Source organism: Arachis hypogaea, chromosome 15, assembly GCF_003086295.3.
Source record: "Arachis hypogaea cultivar Tifrunner chromosome 15, arahy.Tifrunner.gnm2.J5K5, whole genome shotgun sequence".
Taxonomy (NCBI): domain Eukaryota; kingdom Viridiplantae; phylum Streptophyta; class Magnoliopsida; order Fabales; family Fabaceae; genus Arachis; species Arachis hypogaea.
In genome coordinates this window covers 14,344,087-14,360,877 of record NC_092050.1, presented here as the reverse complement: position 1 = coordinate 14,360,877, position 16,791 = coordinate 14,344,087, and the positions used below count along the sequence as shown (strand labels likewise).

Below are 16,791 nucleotides of genomic sequence, written 5' to 3'. Positions count from 1 at the left end.
ATAACTGTTGAGTTACTGAATTCTTAACCAGGACCAAAAGGGGAAAAAGTAAAATTGCTGGAATAATAAAAATGTCCTTAGATGGGAAGCAATGGTAACTTAAATCAAAGAGAACAATCATAAACTGAAAATACCTCAATTATCATTAATTCAAATAACAGTCTGTAACATGGAAGAAATTCATAAATTCACTTATCAATTCAAGTGCTGGAATAAATAAAAGTAAAAGGAAGCTAAAATAAAGAAACGTAAAACCTGGATTGAGAGTCACTTCTTAAAACAAGAAGAAATCCTAAATCCTAAGAGAGAGAGAGAGAGAGGAGATCTCCCTCTCAACTAAATCTAAATCATTGAAAAATAAAAATATGCGAGCTCTCTCTTGAATGGGTGCATTTTCACACTTTATAACCTCTGGTCTATGCTGTCTGTACTTGGATCTGGGCCAAAAAGGGCTTCAGAATTCGCTGGGGGCGTATTCTGTAAATTCTGATACGTGGCCTCTGTCACGCGTCCGCGTGGGTCACGCGGTCGCGTCATTCGGAGCTTTTCCTTGCCACGCGGTCGCGTCAGTCATGCATCCGCGTCGTATGCGTTCTTCTTATGTCGCGCGGTTGCGTCAGTCATGCGGCCGCGTCGCTGCATCTTCGCTTCTGGCACGCGATCGCGTCGTCCATGCGATCGCGTGAATACCAGTTTCCTTCAAAGCTCCGTTTTGCCTTCTCCTTCCATTTTTGTATGTTTCCTTTTTCGTCCTTTAAGTCATTCTGCCTTAGAAAATCTGAAACTACTCAACACACTAATCACGGCATCGAATGGAGATAAAGGTAATTAAAATAATTGATTTTTAAAGCTTAGGAAACATGTTTTTCACAATATGACATAATAAGGAAGGGAAAATAAAACCATGCAATTAATGTGAATAAGTAGGTGAAGGATTGTATAAATCACTCAAATTAAGCACAAAAGAACTCATGAAATATGAGTTTATCAAACAGCGACGACGACGGCGACGACAACGGCGACTCCAAGCTTTACCAGTGTCGTCCCCCTCCCCCTTTCCCTTTTCCTTTTCCCCTCCCCTCCCCCTCACGTTCTTTTGTTTTTGTTTTTTTTTTATAATTTTTTTATTTATTAGAATAGGAGTAATTTAATAATAAAATTAAAAAATTTATTAAAAAGGACGATTTTAATACGAAAAAAAACGTTAAGAATGATGCAAAATAAAAAATTATATTGAGGACGGTTTTGATTCTAACCCTCAACATTAGAGATCAAAACAATACTTATTCCTTATTATTATTATTATTATTATTATTATTATTATTATTATTATTTTCTGTTATTTTTGTTTATTAATTTATATTAATAAATTAAATTCAATGGACCATCAAAATTTTTCGGAGCTTAGCAACTCTCCTCTTCTGCTCCATTGGAAAGATTCGTTGTTGACTGTTCATATGGTACTTCTTTAATTATTATTATTATTATTATTATTATTATTATTATTATTATTATTATTTATTAATTTCTGTTAATAAGTAAATTCAATCAAGCCATAGGAATAGTAACTTGAATTTATGGATACAGTAAGGTAAAGAAGAATAAGACACAAATTAAGAGAGATTTTAAATTTGACACATCTAAAATTATTTAATTATATAAAAAATATTTTTTTTACACATCTAAAATTATACAAATAAAGTTTAAAAATAAATTTGAATTTTTTTATATTACATTTAATAAAAATATATCTAACATATTTGATCTTATTATTAATTAGATTTTTTTTATTTAAATAAAATATTTGGATTTCTATATTACCTGATTCCCCTAAATGGTTTTCTTGAACGTAAATCCCTTAAACCATATAATATATAAATCGTCCTAGGGTCGTGTGTTTTAATGAATATATAAATCATTGTACCCTGGGACGATTTATGCATGAATTGCATAGGTGAATAAGGCATAAATCGTCCCAACCCACTGTGTGTTACGAATAACACGTAAATCGTCCTAGTGTAGGATGATTTATGCATTTTAACCTAAAACACTCTACCCTGGCACGATTTACGTGTTTCTTCCTAACCCTTTACCCCCTAACACGATTTACGTGCAAACCCCAAACCCACAAGCTCCTAAGACGATTTATGTGAAAACTTTTATGTGTAATTCGAATTCTAACTCATCTAGAGTAAAAAGACATGTGTTTCTTTAATATATGACAACCATTTTTTGATGCAATCACACCATATTTACTACTATATCAAATTTGAGTTCAATTAAGAAGTTAATTTTTTAAGTTACAATTTTTTTTTTAATTTATTTTTATTTTAAATTTTAAATTTAAAAAAATAAAAAAAAATTAATTTACAATAAAAAATAAACTAATATTAATTAAAGTTAATTTTCATATATTTATTCATCAAATTTATATTGTGTTGACTTATTTATTTGTTCTAGAATATTCTACTACACAAATATTTATGTAAATCACATTATGGGCTTGATTATATATATACTATAAGAAAATGAAATATTTGTAACAAAAATTTTTTAACAAATTTAAAATTGTTACAAAAAATTAATTTTTGTAACAAAAATTAGTGATTGTTACATAATAATAATATTTTGTAACAACAATACAATTTGTTACAAAATGTTTTGATATTTTATAATAATTTGATTTTTTTGTTACAAATTATTTTGGCTTTTATAACGAATCAGTGTGTTATTGCAAAATTTTATAATATTTTGTAACAAAAAATGAAGTTGTTGCAAATATTCAAAATATTTTGTAACAAAATATTCATTTGTTTTAAAAACTCCAATTATTTTGTAATAAAAAATTAATTTGTCACAAAATTCAATATTGTTTGTAACAAGTTATTTGTTTATCACAAAATATAAGAATTTTTGTAACTAAAAAAAATTATTTTAAAATGCTAAAATATTTAAAATAATTTTATTTTGTTTCCAAAATTTAAGTTTTTAAAATATTATTTGTATTAATTAATTATTTTTTATGAAAAATCAAAGATTAAATGATTAATTTTTAAAAATGGTATATATTATTTTATATTTTTTATAAAATTAATATATAATTTTTATTAATAATCAAGTGTTAAATGTTGATTAGAAATTAATTTTTAAATTAAAAAACTTATTGTTAAATACAAATAAAAATCGTCCTAGGGCTTATGGGTTTGGGATTTGTACGTAAATCGTGCTAGGGGTAGAGGGTTAGGAAGAAGCACGAAAATCGTGCCAGGATAGAGTGTTTTAGGTTAAAATGCATAAATCATCCTAGGCTAGGACGATTTACGTGTTATTCGTAACACACAGTGAGCTGGGACGATTTATGCCCTATTCACCTATGCAATTCATGCATAAATCGTCCAAGGTTCAATGATTTTTTGTATTCATTAAAACACACAACCCTAGGACGATTTATATATTATATGGTTTAGGGGATTCACGTTCAAAACCATTTAGGGAAATTAAGTAATATAGAAGCCCAAATATTTTATTTAAATAAAAAACCCTTAAATACTAGTATTTATTCATTATAATTTTGTTTTTACTTTTTTATTGCTTGGTACTTTAACTAATTTTTAAAATTAGTTAATTACATAAATCTATAACACATCTATAATAATAAAATCACACACAAAATATATTTTGTACACATCTAAAAATCATATAAATAAAATTTAAAATTTAAGAATGTAATATTTTTATCATTAAGTTCATCGAACTTGTCCATAGAAATCTTCTTATTTTCTTTTTTTTTTTTTAGATCAGCACAAGTACTTTTTTTATTGACATTGTAGTTATAAAAATATAAAATTATTTTAAAAAATTAGCGTTAAGTACACATTTAAAATTATAAAAATGCACGCTAATTATTTTATTATAACATTCAAAATTCATATGAGAAATCTAGAATATATTAAATATTGATTTATAATATACACATCCAACATTACAAGATTTGCCGAGAATTCACCCCAAACTATTCATGAAATAAATCAAAACTTTATATTAAGAATATATAAAAATTCAGCATTATCTAAAAATATTACCGTTATCTATACCATTATTATTTATAACATGATAGTTATAATTGACCGTTGATAAGAAGGGTTGATAATTCAGCATGTTTAAATAGCTATTAGAAATGACATATTAGAAATGACATATAATTTAGCATATAATATATTAAAAATAATTTTACTTAGTTGCATGAGACAGAAACAAAGAAAAAAATAAACAATAAATATCATTATACAAAAAAATTAAAACTGAACTCAAAAATCACAATCTCTCAAATAATTTTTTTGGTTGAATTTTCACTCCAATATTTAAGCATCTTTCAATTATATAATATTTTTTGCAGACAACTAAAGCTCACACAATTAATTGTTTTCACACAATAAATTTTTTGACTTAAGCTTTTTTTCTTCAAACACAAATCTCACTAACAAAATTTCTAGGCTAATGAATACTTTCGAAAATAAGAATACCCTCATCCAATTTTTGAAAAATTAAAAATGACACACCAAAAATACAAATACATCTAATATTAACATGAACAATATAAAAACATCTAAAATTAGATATTGACACATGTAAATTATATTAATATTTTAAATTCGAAATCAATATGAGTAGTAAAAATTAGATATTTAATGTAAAATTATAAATGTACTCAAGACACATCTAAAATAACAAAAAAAAAAAATACATTTAAAACAAATCCAAAACTTATCGTTTGATCACACAAATCTTATACAAATATTGTACAAAAACACAAATATATCCACAATTAATTAAACAACATAATTCAAGCATCTTTCAATTACATAATATTCCTCTGCAGACAACTAAAACTCACATAATTGATTTTTTTTTTCACACAATAAATTCTTTAACTCACTCAAGCTTTTTTCCTTTCAAACACAAATCCCACTAACAAAATTTCTAAACTAATGAACACTTTGAAGAACAAGAATAGTCTCATCTAATTTTTGAAAAATTAGAAGTGACATACCAGAAACACGAACACATCCAATATTAACATGAACAATATGAACACATCTAAAATTAAATATTAGCACATCTAAATTACATTAGTATTTCAAACTCAAAATGAACAGAGTTGTAAAATTTAGATATTTGATGTAGAATGTAAATGTGCTCAAGACACATCTAAAATAACAAACAACAAATATAATGCCTTAAAAAAAAAATCCAAAATTCATCATTTGATCACACAATCTTATACGAAAATATTCCGAAACACAAACACATCCATAATTAATTAGACAACACAAACACATTTGAAATTAGGTATTAACACATCCAAATTACATTCATATTACAAACTCTAAAATCATACATAATTGTGCAAGCAGAAATACTAGAGACAGGGAAAGAGTGCGACGTGGGGAAGGAGACTAGGGACGAGGAGGCGCGCAACAATGGAGGAGCACGCGGGGGTGCGTGGCGCGGGGGTGCGCGTCACTGGGGAGGAGCGCATCACCGAAGAAAGAGATCGTCGCGGGAAAGGTGCAGGACATGGGAGAAGACAAATGTGGTGACAGATGAGGAGGAGAAGGCACTGCAGCTCTGGATTTTTGCGGAGGAAAGATTTTATTAGTGAAAATCCGGTTTGAAATATTTAGCATTTTATTTGGAATGTGTAAGTATTTACAATATTTAAATTTAAAATTTTGAATTTTAATTCTTCTTTGTAGATTGATATTTAAATTAAAAAAATAATAAATCTATTTGAATGTTTGTTTTAGTTTTTTTTAATTAATGTAATAAAAAAGTTGAGTAAACTGTAAAAGACTAATTTAAAGAATACTTAGGGGTTGTTTGGGTGAGCTTTTAAAAAAAGATCTTTTTTCGAGTTATCTTTTTTTAAAAGATCTTATAGAGAAGTAAAAGTACTTTTGGAAGGAATTAATCAAAATCTGACCCTCTTTCCAGAAGCACTCCATTACCTTTGTTGGAGATCGGCTCACTACAAAATTTTGGACGGACGCTTAGGTGGAAGGCGAAAACAACTTGATTAATTTTGTAACCAGAGAAGACTTAGACCTAGATAACAATGTTTGGGAATGGACCAATGAAAGAGAAGAATGGGACAAATTTAAATTATAGAGTTTCTTACCATAAATCATGATCATGGAAATAATGGCCCAACCTGCACCCAATCGAAATAGAGGAGAAGATAGAGTGGCTTGGAGACATATGGACGATGGTGATTTTTCTGTATCTTCAACCTACAAAGCTATTGCATCCTGGAGCCCCTTTTTGCTCGATTTGGAATGTTATGTGAAAATGGAAGGGACCACAAAAGACAGATATTTATGTGAAAACTAATGCAAAAGCGAGTTTTCACTAATGAGAGGAGAAGCCGTATATTTGGTGGCATCGGCGAATGCCCCCTGTGCAATAACCAGAAGGAAGACGCGCTTCACATTATGAGGAACTTCCCCAAGGTGTCACCAATCTGGGTCCAACTAATAAACCCTAGATTGATCAATTCATTCTTTGGAGCTAGCTTCAATGAATGGATTGAACTCAATTTTAGAGAAAAGATGAATGGTAGCAATCGGAGGGACTGGCTAGATGTCTTCGTCACGACATGTTGGAAAATCTTGAACTGGAGAAACAAGGAGATACATAAACAAAGTTACTCTAGATCGCCTCAATGCCACAATGAAATACTAAAGAAGGTGAAGGAAATTTCTGAAGCTTTTGAAAGGAGAAGGAAATAGAACTTTTTCAAAAGGAGAACTGAGCAACAGATAAAATGAAACCCTCCCCACACAATTGGGTTGCACTCAACACAGATGATCTCGACAAAATAAAAAAGTTGAATGTGGTATCAGAAATGAGAATGGAAATTGGATATGAGGCTTTTCAAATGGTATTGGCAACTGTACTACCTTCAAAACTAAGATTTGCGGTGTATATATAGGTCTAAAGATAGCATGGACCATGAGTTTGAAAAGAATTATAATACAATGTGACTCTAATGCTATTATCTATCTTCTGAACAACCTTAAAAATCTGAGCAATCATTAAATGCTTTAATTAAAGACATTAATAATTAGAGGACTAGGAATTAAGAATTATCTTTTATTAATTTGGAACTTCTAAATTTTAAATTTGTACTTTAAAGGATAAAGTGTGATCTTTTACTTTGAATAGTTTCTCTCTCATATTTATTCTTGGTCTCACCTATAAAATAAATGGTTATTGCCAACAATAATTAATTATTATATTTTAATTACAATTAGCATTGAATTGACCTAAATTAACAAAAATTTTGAATTATAAGGATTTGTAGCCGCACCGAAGAGAGTTGCGACGTGAATTCAGGAAGGTGTCACCTAACCCTCTTCCGCAACAACTCCTAACTGTGTCGTCGTCACTCGTCCCTGCGTTCTCCCTCACTTCGGCATCAGTCGGCGTTACATCCTTTGCCTCCACCGTTGCTGCCCCTGCACGACGTGCTGAGCATGCTCTTCACGAAGCCGTTGCCCGCATTACGCCTCCGCGATCGCCGCGTCGCATCCCCTCCGCCATTGTCGTCTTCATCGTCACACCATGGAGCCTTCACCACCGTCGTCTTCATCGCCATGCAGAACCCCATCCCTGTGTTGCTACCGCTGCTGCGTCGCGCCGTTAGTTGCACTGCTCGGAATGCGTGCAGTGGTTCGCATCTGCGCCCCTGCCACAGCCTCCACCCCGACGATCCTCTGGGCAGTGTCGGTGCCCTCCGCAACCAATCCCCGTCGCCGCAATGCGCGCTTTGCATGCGCAATTTTCTCCTCCACAGGACCATCGCGGCACCTTCCCCCTCGCGAACTGCATCGCCGCCGTCCACCGCAGTGTGCTCCCTCTATTTCGTTTCTACCTTCTCAATCTGATCAAAGACACCTTCACTAGAAAACACATGTATAAGGAGATACATTCAGGAGAGACATTCACAAAGACACTTTCATTAGACACAGCCATAAAAAAGACACTTCTATTAGACACATCCACAAAGACACTTCTATTAAACACAGCCATAAATAAGAGTTGGCAAGAATTGGTAGAATCCTTATTGATTACATAGCGAAATTGTTTAGAATAATCCTCCTAAAGATATAGTTAGCATCTTAGTTGATGATGAACAAAAATTTACTTTATCCCAACTAGTTTGTATTTAGATTTTTTCTTTCAAACTTAAACCCCGTTTTAATACCAATTTTTTTATATAAAATTAATAATTAAAAGTTATTAAATAATAATTTAGATAAATTTATTAAATTATTAAATTATTTTTAACTATCAACTTTTCATTAAATTAATTGCCCACCTGAATTTCTTCCCACTAGAGTGAGTAGCATATGTCATGTGATAGTGATTCTGATGTGGGCAATCAGCAACGTGATCGAGGCTGCCTCCACATATTCACAACAAAAGTTAAAAACCGAGGCACCTTCCAAGAAGTTTCGTGCTTCTTCCTAGTCCCTTCTCCCATATAACACAAAAGTCACATCATTCTCACGTTCACTTCAACAACAGACACACACTCCTAACTCTCATTACGTGCAATCAACTAAAATCTCTCTCTCTCTCTCTCTCTCTCTCGATCTCGAAATGGGTGGATCGGTGTCAAGTCCTGGTGGGAGCCTAAAGAAGAGTGAGTGTGGTGTTGGGCCAACGAAAATGCTACTAAAGGTGACCGTGGAGAATAGCTTGGGAGCAATTCAGGTGCTGATGCGCCCCGAAGACACCGTCGCCGATTTGATTAAGGCAGTCTTGTCCATTTATGCCTACGAGAAGAGAAGACCACCCTTGAAGGACACTCCTCCTCACTCCTACGACCTTCACTACTCTCCCTTCACCCTCCAAAGTACGTTATTTAATTCACCTTCAATCCAATCATCCTATGCTCTACATATATACACCCAACCATTCACTATTGGGCTGGTGCAGGTTTGAATCCAAATGACAAGTTGAAAAACCTCGGTTCAAGAAATTTCTTTCTCTGTTCGAGACCTCCTACCTTTTAATTCTGGCTAATTAACGGACGCCCATTCATTCGTTGATTCATTCTTGCATGCATTTCCCAACAGTTTATTTTAATTATTGCATATTTAATTTCCCTTTGAACTAGCACATTGTTGCATTCCTTTTTTACGATCATTGTGTATACTAATGTAATCATATTGCAATGTTGGCATGTCGTCATGAAACTATGGACAAACTTCTAGAGAGAGTGCACTTTTCTGTGCTTCCCTTATTTTAAATTATCTTTGTGAGTTTGGTCAAGTTTTGGATACGTGCGTGGAGGTATGTCTGAATACATCAGGTAATAAGTACTATCTAGTAGTGCAACATTGAATGGCTTTGTTGTATATATGTGCATTGCTCCTGTCTTACAGAATTTAAAATACAATATAGGAGTAATTTATTTGAGAGTATATGTGTCTATTAGTATTTTCGTCCACATGCACTAGCAGAGTCAAAATATTTCTTGCAAGCTTTGAATCTCATACTCTCATCACCACCGAATGTAACATCTGGCCATGATTGATTTATTTTTTTGTCCTGTTGTCTTGTCTTATTCTTCGTTCCTTCAACCATTCTATTCTTTTTTATTTTTAAGATTTTTATACATACATCATATCGTTAATATCGTTAATTTCTCAAATAAAAAATAAAAAAATAAAAAAATTTATTATTTTTTTGCCAACGATCCTGCATTATCAATTCAATACTTTTAGTCTAATAATCCAACAATATATTTTTCATTTACACTTTAACACTTTTAAATATTATTGATCGGCCAAAATTAATAAATTCTTTGAGTTTCTAGCATTCCTCCTTCTCTAATTAGTAATTACTCAACTAAACGCTTTTCAATGCGGTTCATGTATGTATAACAATTTTTGGGACTGAGAGGGGCTAGGAAAATGGTACACGACAATATAATAATACTTTGGCCGTGACTACATTATTTGACATTAACATAGAGATTAACCATATAATTAAAGCTTGTGATGATCTCCGCTTGTATAAAAGTGATTTATTTTAGAAGCAATTAATTATTATCTTACCTAGAATAGCACTTGGGTCAAAGTGTGGCCTTTGATCTTAATATTTATCCACTTAAGGCCAAAAATAAAATTGCAACATATTTTTGAAGGCAGTTATGATAGTAGTGTATTAGTTTGAAATAAGATAGGTTGACCAAAAAGAAACAATAGTAGGAGTGTTTTGTGTATGTTGTTTGATGGGCGGTGTGTTTGTGGGGTGTGGCGTAGATATCTGAGATTGGTGACAGAGACAAAGAGAGAGCTGAGGTTAGAGGCTGAATGAATCTGAAAATTAAGGAGAAACAGGAGAGAGAAGAGAGATGGGGGACATATTAGCGTGGCTCATCTCCTTCTTGCTCCTCTTTTCCTTACTGGCCCTCCTCATTTACCAGGTCCATCTCCATCTCTATCTATGAATTCAATCTCCCTCGCTTATGGTTCATATTCATATTTGTGTTGCAGCTAATGTGCCTGGCAGACCTGGAATTCGATTACATAAATGCCTATGACTCCTCTTCTCGAATCAACATGGTGGTCTTACCCGAGTTCATTATTCAGGCTCTCCTTACCTCTTTCTACCTTGTTAACTCCCATTGGATATTGACACTTCTGTCTCTTCCTTACCTCTGCTTCAATCTCCATTTGTCAGTACCTACTTACTTTACTTTCACGTGACTTGGCACCTTCTTTTCTTTTTATTTAATGTGTTGGAAATGATATATATCAGATATAGGCAAAGAAAGCATTTAGTTGATGTTACAGAGATATTCAACAATCTGTCCTGGGAAAAGAAGCACCGCCTCCTCAAACTCATCTATCTTGTTTTCTCCCTTTTCCTCTCTCTATTTTGGTATACTTACTTATTATCTCAAACAATGCCTCTCTTTTTTGTATTACAATAAAAATGTATATTCTTAATTCAACGTTCCCTTTGATGCAGGATGATCTACAACTCACTCGATTGAACGATACACTTGTTTGTTTCTTGAAATCCATGCTCCGGACGATGGGTATGTGTATATATGTATGTATATGAGTTCAATTCATGAAAATAAGATATAGTTATAAGGAAAATCAGTATGAAAATGCTGCATACCTTTCATACTCATTTGATCACATTGGATTTACTCCATTAATTAGTTGCATGATATGGGAAAGTGTTAATAATATCTCGTAGGACTAGCATAGCAAATGTATCTTGGTTTTTCTTTCTGTCTTCTTCGCAAAGTTAAATTAATTAAAATGTATGAGGCTGACGAATCATAGGATCGACTATTGCTATTTAATTGCATGACATGATGACAGAAATAACATCAATATGTTCAAATCAATGGGACAAAAAAATGTAAGTCAATTAGTAATTGTGGTAATAGAAAGGAATAATCAGGAAGGATTTCGAAATGAAAGACGATGGAGAGTCTTAAATTACTTGTATAATTTCCATATAGAGAAAATTTTAAATTCATTTTATCATTTTGATAATTTAGGGAATAACCATTACTATCCAAAGTCCAAACGTGCTCCTTAGGGATCAGAAGCATTCCTAACTAGCTTAGCTACACCTCAATTCTACATGAACAATAACCCGGCATGCTAAGAACTAAGAGGGACAAACTCTATGGATATTAAATAAGCATGAAACTAGGGAAATTAGTAATCCCATTACAATGAGCTCTAGCAAATGCAGATTTGAATTGATTTGATGAAACTAGCCCCCAGGAAATGACACATTGATATCAGTTGGGTTACTCCAGGAAGAGCAAGTTCAGAGATTAGCATGAGCAGCGGGTGGCATGGCTGTTGATATTACCTCAAATTTCTGCTTTTTGGGGTTTGATTGCTGTTTGCTTGCCTGCGAGAAAACTGCCTACCACAACCTGGGGAGGATGTATATCAATGAATTGATGAACATTGTCATTGCCCTGCACTCGCAACTAACTAACTAACTAACTGCTAATGGGAGTGCATAGTAGCTACCTGCTCAGGACTTGCAGCAACCAATAGACCAACTACTCCGCACTCGCAACTAACTAACTAACTAACTGCTAATGGGAGTGCATAGTAGCTACCTGCTCAGGACTTGCAGCAACCAATAGACCAACTACTCCGCCGCCTACAACACGTCCATCCGGACTTGCTAAGGAAATACTCATGCCACCGGATCTGCTCCGTGTTCCACCATTATCATTTGGCATGAATAATCCGCTCAAAGACAGAATTTGAAACCGTCCCTGTTTAACAACACAATAATACAGAACCATCTTTTCATGATTCGAAGGTAAAAAACATAGCAGAAACAGCCAATGAGTAAGAAGGTGCAAATGAATCAATACTTTTTCATTGCACTGGTGATCCAGGTTGCATAAATACTCACCTCGTATGTCAGTGTACCTCCGGAAGAATCAGGTTGACGAAGTGTCACAATACATATAGCTCGTGGTCCTTGCTGAGAAAACGATATTATCTTCATGGTAACATCCTAATCAGAATCAATAAGAAAACCACTATTTGTCAACAGTGCATACATGCTTTCCGTTTTCCAGTTTTAACACCAAGATAAATAATATAATTATGACACTGCCAAGATAGGAAGTTATGAAGACGAGTATGGAAATATAAAAATGCATTATTGATTGCATCATAGAAGCTCAGCATGGTCAATGAGTATAGTTGATACTCACCTCCCCGGAATTAGCAGTGATGATATGGGGGGTAAAATTAGCACCGATTGACGAGCATCCAACCCACTCGCCTAAAAACAAAGGTCAGAAGTTTCAAAACTTAATTAATCATTTCAGACATGAAGATGCTCCTTATGAAAATGTAATTTAAATTCACAAGGCCGGGTACCATAAAAAGAATGTGTATTTACTATCTAGACCTGAAGTGCAATGGAAATAGGTTGAAGCAAAATCATTTATATTTATGACTTATATTAATGCAAGTACCACCAACATACGAAGCTTAACACTATTACAATTCAATTTTAGTTGAGCTTTAATTTTCTTACCCCCATAACAGACCAGAGAGCATGTGGAAGACAGTAGCAGATTATATTTTAGCAGGAAGAAGTAGCATAACAAGATCCTATCTCCCATTCAGAACTAGAAACTCTCATGATTTGGGTGGTTCGAACTACCAAAGAAAAGAGCTACTATAACAAATGACAGAGAATCCACGGTTTCATACTAGCTCAGTTACTTTTCAGATGAATACTGGCACAAGGCTAATTGAGGCGCATCACAGGTCCCGCAAATTCATTGGTTACGACTTACGATACAAGGAAATGGGGTTCCAACATAACACGCACCCGCACACAATCTCACAATCTAGTACCTAGTACCTATACTTAACAAACAAGAAACAAGCATGCTTTTTTGTCATCAGTACCCAACAAATACTTTTAGTGTCACTCACACTTTACAGTTTACACAGTTAACAGTGAAAGCCAAATTCAAAAACACAAATATAAAAGGCCAAGAGCAAGAGGTTTTCTTCATTGTACCTGTTCCGTTCAGGTCTAGCCGAGGTATATCTCTCCCAGCGAGGCTGCTAATCTATTGGTGGAGCTATACGTCGTCTGGAAGGTAGCCTTCAGGAATAACCTCGGCACGATGAAACACGGCGGCGGGAGCACCTGCAAAAAGTATTCCGACGCTCAAGTAAGTATGTGAACTATAAGAGATGAAAGTAATGAATTAGAGTGAGTTTTGTGACCTGTATTTTAAGGGTTGCTTGGCTTGTTTTATAGATGAGTGGGGGGATCGTTCTTCCTTGCGTTTATTCCGATATCTAAGGTGAGTGCCGTTGTTAGTAACGGACTGGAGATGATATTAGTCACGTATGTAATTTGTGTTTGAGTTCCGTTTTAGGTTTTGATATGAGTTCCGAAATATTTGGTCGGTTAGGATGAAAGGATAGTTGCCGAGTTCTTAGGGGTACACGTCATAGCCCCCAAGCTTGTTTGTCTCCATGTTTTGGGTGACAGGCAAGCTTTGATTAGCTGGGTTTTTTCTTTGGTTTTTTGTTTAGGTTGGTTGTTTGGCCGTTGGGCCTGTTATGGGTCTTGGGAGTCAAGGGAAGTCAAGGGTTTCCTGTCTTGTTTGGCGTGTCGCGATTAATGCATCCCTTTGGTTTTTCGAGGCATTTAACGGTTGTCACTTGGTTTACTCACTAAGTTAGTGGGCTTGGTAATATCATTTGGTTTTTGGTTTTGGAACTGATGGTTTGCTGCCTCATCTTCTTTTGGTTTTAATCTTCGACTATGACTTCTAGAGGTTAGTTTTTTCTTTCACATTTACTGTTTTTTGCTTTTGTTATGACGAAAGAGAAAGAAAAAAAAGATGGCTGTTGAGGAGAAGAAAGATAACCCATATCATTGGGTTCATGATGATGTGAAAATTCGTTCTTCTTCGTATGTTGATTTTGCATCCATACATGAACTAGAGGGTTTGAAAGTTGTGAGAGAGGGTTCTGGTGTGGGCGTTCAGTTGTTTTCCTGTTTGACTGATGATAGGGTTTTTGAAAGAAGGGGGGATTGGGAATATTTTTACATGTATGCTCCCTGTTTCACGGAATTAGGTGTTAAGTTACCTTTCTCTGCTTTCGAGTGTGACTTGTTGACCCAACTAAACTGTGCGCCCTCTCAACTACATCCAAATTCTTGGGCATTTCTTCGCGCTTTTCAGTGCTTAATGGAGTTATTATCTTTTCCTTGCTCCCTTTCTTTATTCTTTTCGCTGTTTCAATCTAAAGGGGTTAGGAAGGGGTTGTGGATATGTCTGAGTAGTTTTCCCGGCCGTTCCCTCTTCTTGCTTTATAAATCTTCTTTCAAAATTTTTAAATCTTTGTTTGTTAAGGTCCGGTCATTGGAGGCCGAGTATCCTTTTTATCTGGATGACGAGCTCATAGAAATGTTTCCATTGTACTGGTGTTCGGAGCCATGTCAAATCTTAGAGGCTACTGAGTGAAGTGAGGAGGAGGAGTGCTTGCTAGAGTTTCTGATAGAATGTTTTGCTGATGGGGTGTGTTTATCAATTCCCGAACTCCTTCGCCTGCATGATGCGGGTGATAATGAGGGTTTGAAAGCTTACATATGTAACGATGGTTGATGTACTGCTGTTGTTTACTTGTTTCGTTTATCTGACTGTTCTCCTTTGTGCAGGTGGGCGAGCTCCTCTTCTTGATCCCTCCCGATTTCAATCTTTTTTGAAGAAGAAAAAGGAAAAGGATGCTGCGGTTTCTGGGGTTCCCAAGGATGGTGGTGGTGAGGTGGCTCAATCCACTGCTCAGCCCATGTCATCACATAAGAGGAAAAGGGATGAAATGAATCAATCTCTGGAGGTTATTTCTGAATGTGATAAGGATGTTGCGGGTGGTGCTAAGTCTGTATTTGATCGGAAAAAGGCGGCTTCATGGATTCATACCTGGGACGAGCACTCATTCTCTGTGGAGTGACCAGTTCCCCATAGCCAAGCTCTCCAATAGGGTTTCTCAGTACCCTGGCGATATGCTCATGACTCGCCGTATTGGAATGGAGGGTATGGGAAAGTTCATTCAGGTTAGTTTTTGTCTTTGTTTACTCGATTTCTTTTTCCCCTCTTTTTTACCGCCTTTGTTCATATGCTTCCATGTTGCCATTGATAGATTGTTGCCTCTCGTTTGATGTGCATTGGCTGCACTACTGAATTGATCATAGCTGAGCAGCAGGCTAGTATGGGAAGAGTTGCCGAGTTGGATAAGTTGTTGAAGGATAAAGATACTGTGATGGAGAAGGCTTTGAAGGAGAAAGACGAGGCGATTGTGGATGCAACGACGAAGTTGAAGTCATCTGAGGACGAGGTTAATCATCTTACAGACCAGATTCGACTTTTGCAGTCCGACATTAAGGATAGTGACCTGGCTAAAGGTCAGCTGACTTCTCGAGTTCATGAGTTGGAAGAGTTGGGTATGGAAATGTTTGCCTCAGGTTTTGACCGAGCCGTGAGCTAATTCAATGTGTTAGCTCCTGAGTTCGATTGTTCTCGGCTGGATGTGACGAAAAAAGTTGTTGATGGGAAGCTTGTTGTGGATGGGACGGTGGAGGATCATGATGAAAATGTCCCGCTCCCTTAGTTTGTTTTGTTTGTGTATCTTTTGGTTTGTTTGATTTATGTAGTATGACTTTTGTTTGTTGTTTTGGATTTGAGATACTTTGTTTGTGCTGACCAAGGTTGGATCAGTTTGACAGTTTGATATTTTGATAATGCATATAATTGTGGCATTTTGGTTTTGATGTTTATTTATGTAAAAGTAGGATAAAGATAATAGGCAGTTAGAAATAGATAGGATAAAAGATCAGATTGCTCATTGATCGGTATTAACTTGATTTTGATATTTTGGGCGTCTGGCCTCATTAAAACCCTCCTTAAGTAAAACCCTGACTTGGGAAAAAAAACCTCTAAGGGGGAAAAAGAGTACCTTCATCCGCGTACTTTACAGTTCATGACCTGTACAATTTCAGAGAAGAGATATTCCAGTTCCCAGATATTGAGTTGCCCTGTAGTGTTTGCAGTTGGTAAGCCCCCATCCCGAGTACTTTTGTGATCCGGAATGGGCCTTCCCAGTTTGCGGCGAGCTTTCCATGTGAAGGAGGTCGTCTGGCTTCTTCTGTTCGTCTGAGGACTAAGTCGCCCTCCTCGAATGT

The 16,791-nt window shown here is 34.9% G+C and overlaps 2 protein-coding genes across 5 annotated transcripts in view; one reads left to right on the top strand and one right to left on the bottom strand.

Moving 5' to 3' along the window:
• The first annotated feature begins 8,574 nt into the window (after positions 1 to 8,574).
• Positions 8,575 to 16,368, top strand: LOC112749583 (protein cornichon homolog 4). Of its 4 annotated transcripts, XR_011873175.1 has the most exons (7): positions 8,575 to 8,920; positions 9,004 to 10,498; positions 10,569 to 10,750; positions 10,834 to 10,956; positions 11,047 to 11,116; positions 15,271 to 15,666; positions 15,753 to 16,368. XR_011873175.1 is itself a non-coding variant. In XM_029293232.2 (6 exons), the coding sequence occupies exons 3-6, from the start codon at positions 10,427 to 10,429 to the stop codon at positions 11,069 to 11,071; spliced, it is 402 nt and encodes a 133-aa protein (XP_029149065.1). In that variant the 5' UTR covers positions 8,575 to 8,920; positions 9,004 to 9,379; positions 10,335 to 10,426; the 3' UTR covers positions 11,072 to 11,318. The 4 variants fall into 4 exon arrangements, 3 of the variants coding, with proteins under 3 accessions (XP_029149065.1, XP_072074739.1, XP_025653659.1); XM_029293232.2 differs by lacking the exons at positions 15,271 to 15,666; positions 15,753 to 16,368 and having other exon boundaries at positions 9,004 to 9,379; positions 10,335 to 10,498; positions 11,047 to 11,318; XM_072218638.1 differs by lacking the exons at positions 15,271 to 15,666; positions 15,753 to 16,368 and having other exon boundaries at positions 11,047 to 11,318.
• LOC112749581 (AT-hook motif nuclear-localized protein 1-like) overlaps positions 11,514 to 16,791 on the bottom strand; it is a 37,534-nt gene continuing 32,256 nt past the window's right edge. The window contains exons 2-5 of the mRNA XM_072218637.1: positions 12,788 to 12,858; positions 12,481 to 12,585; positions 12,176 to 12,337; positions 11,514 to 11,983 (exon numbers count right to left, since the gene is read on the bottom strand). Coding sequence (XP_072074738.1) covers positions 11,918 to 11,983; positions 12,176 to 12,337; positions 12,481 to 12,585; positions 12,788 to 12,858 — 404 coding nt within the window. The 3' untranslated portion in view covers positions 11,514 to 11,917. The remainder of the gene's footprint in view (positions 11,984 to 12,175; positions 12,338 to 12,480; positions 12,586 to 12,787; positions 12,859 to 16,791) is intronic.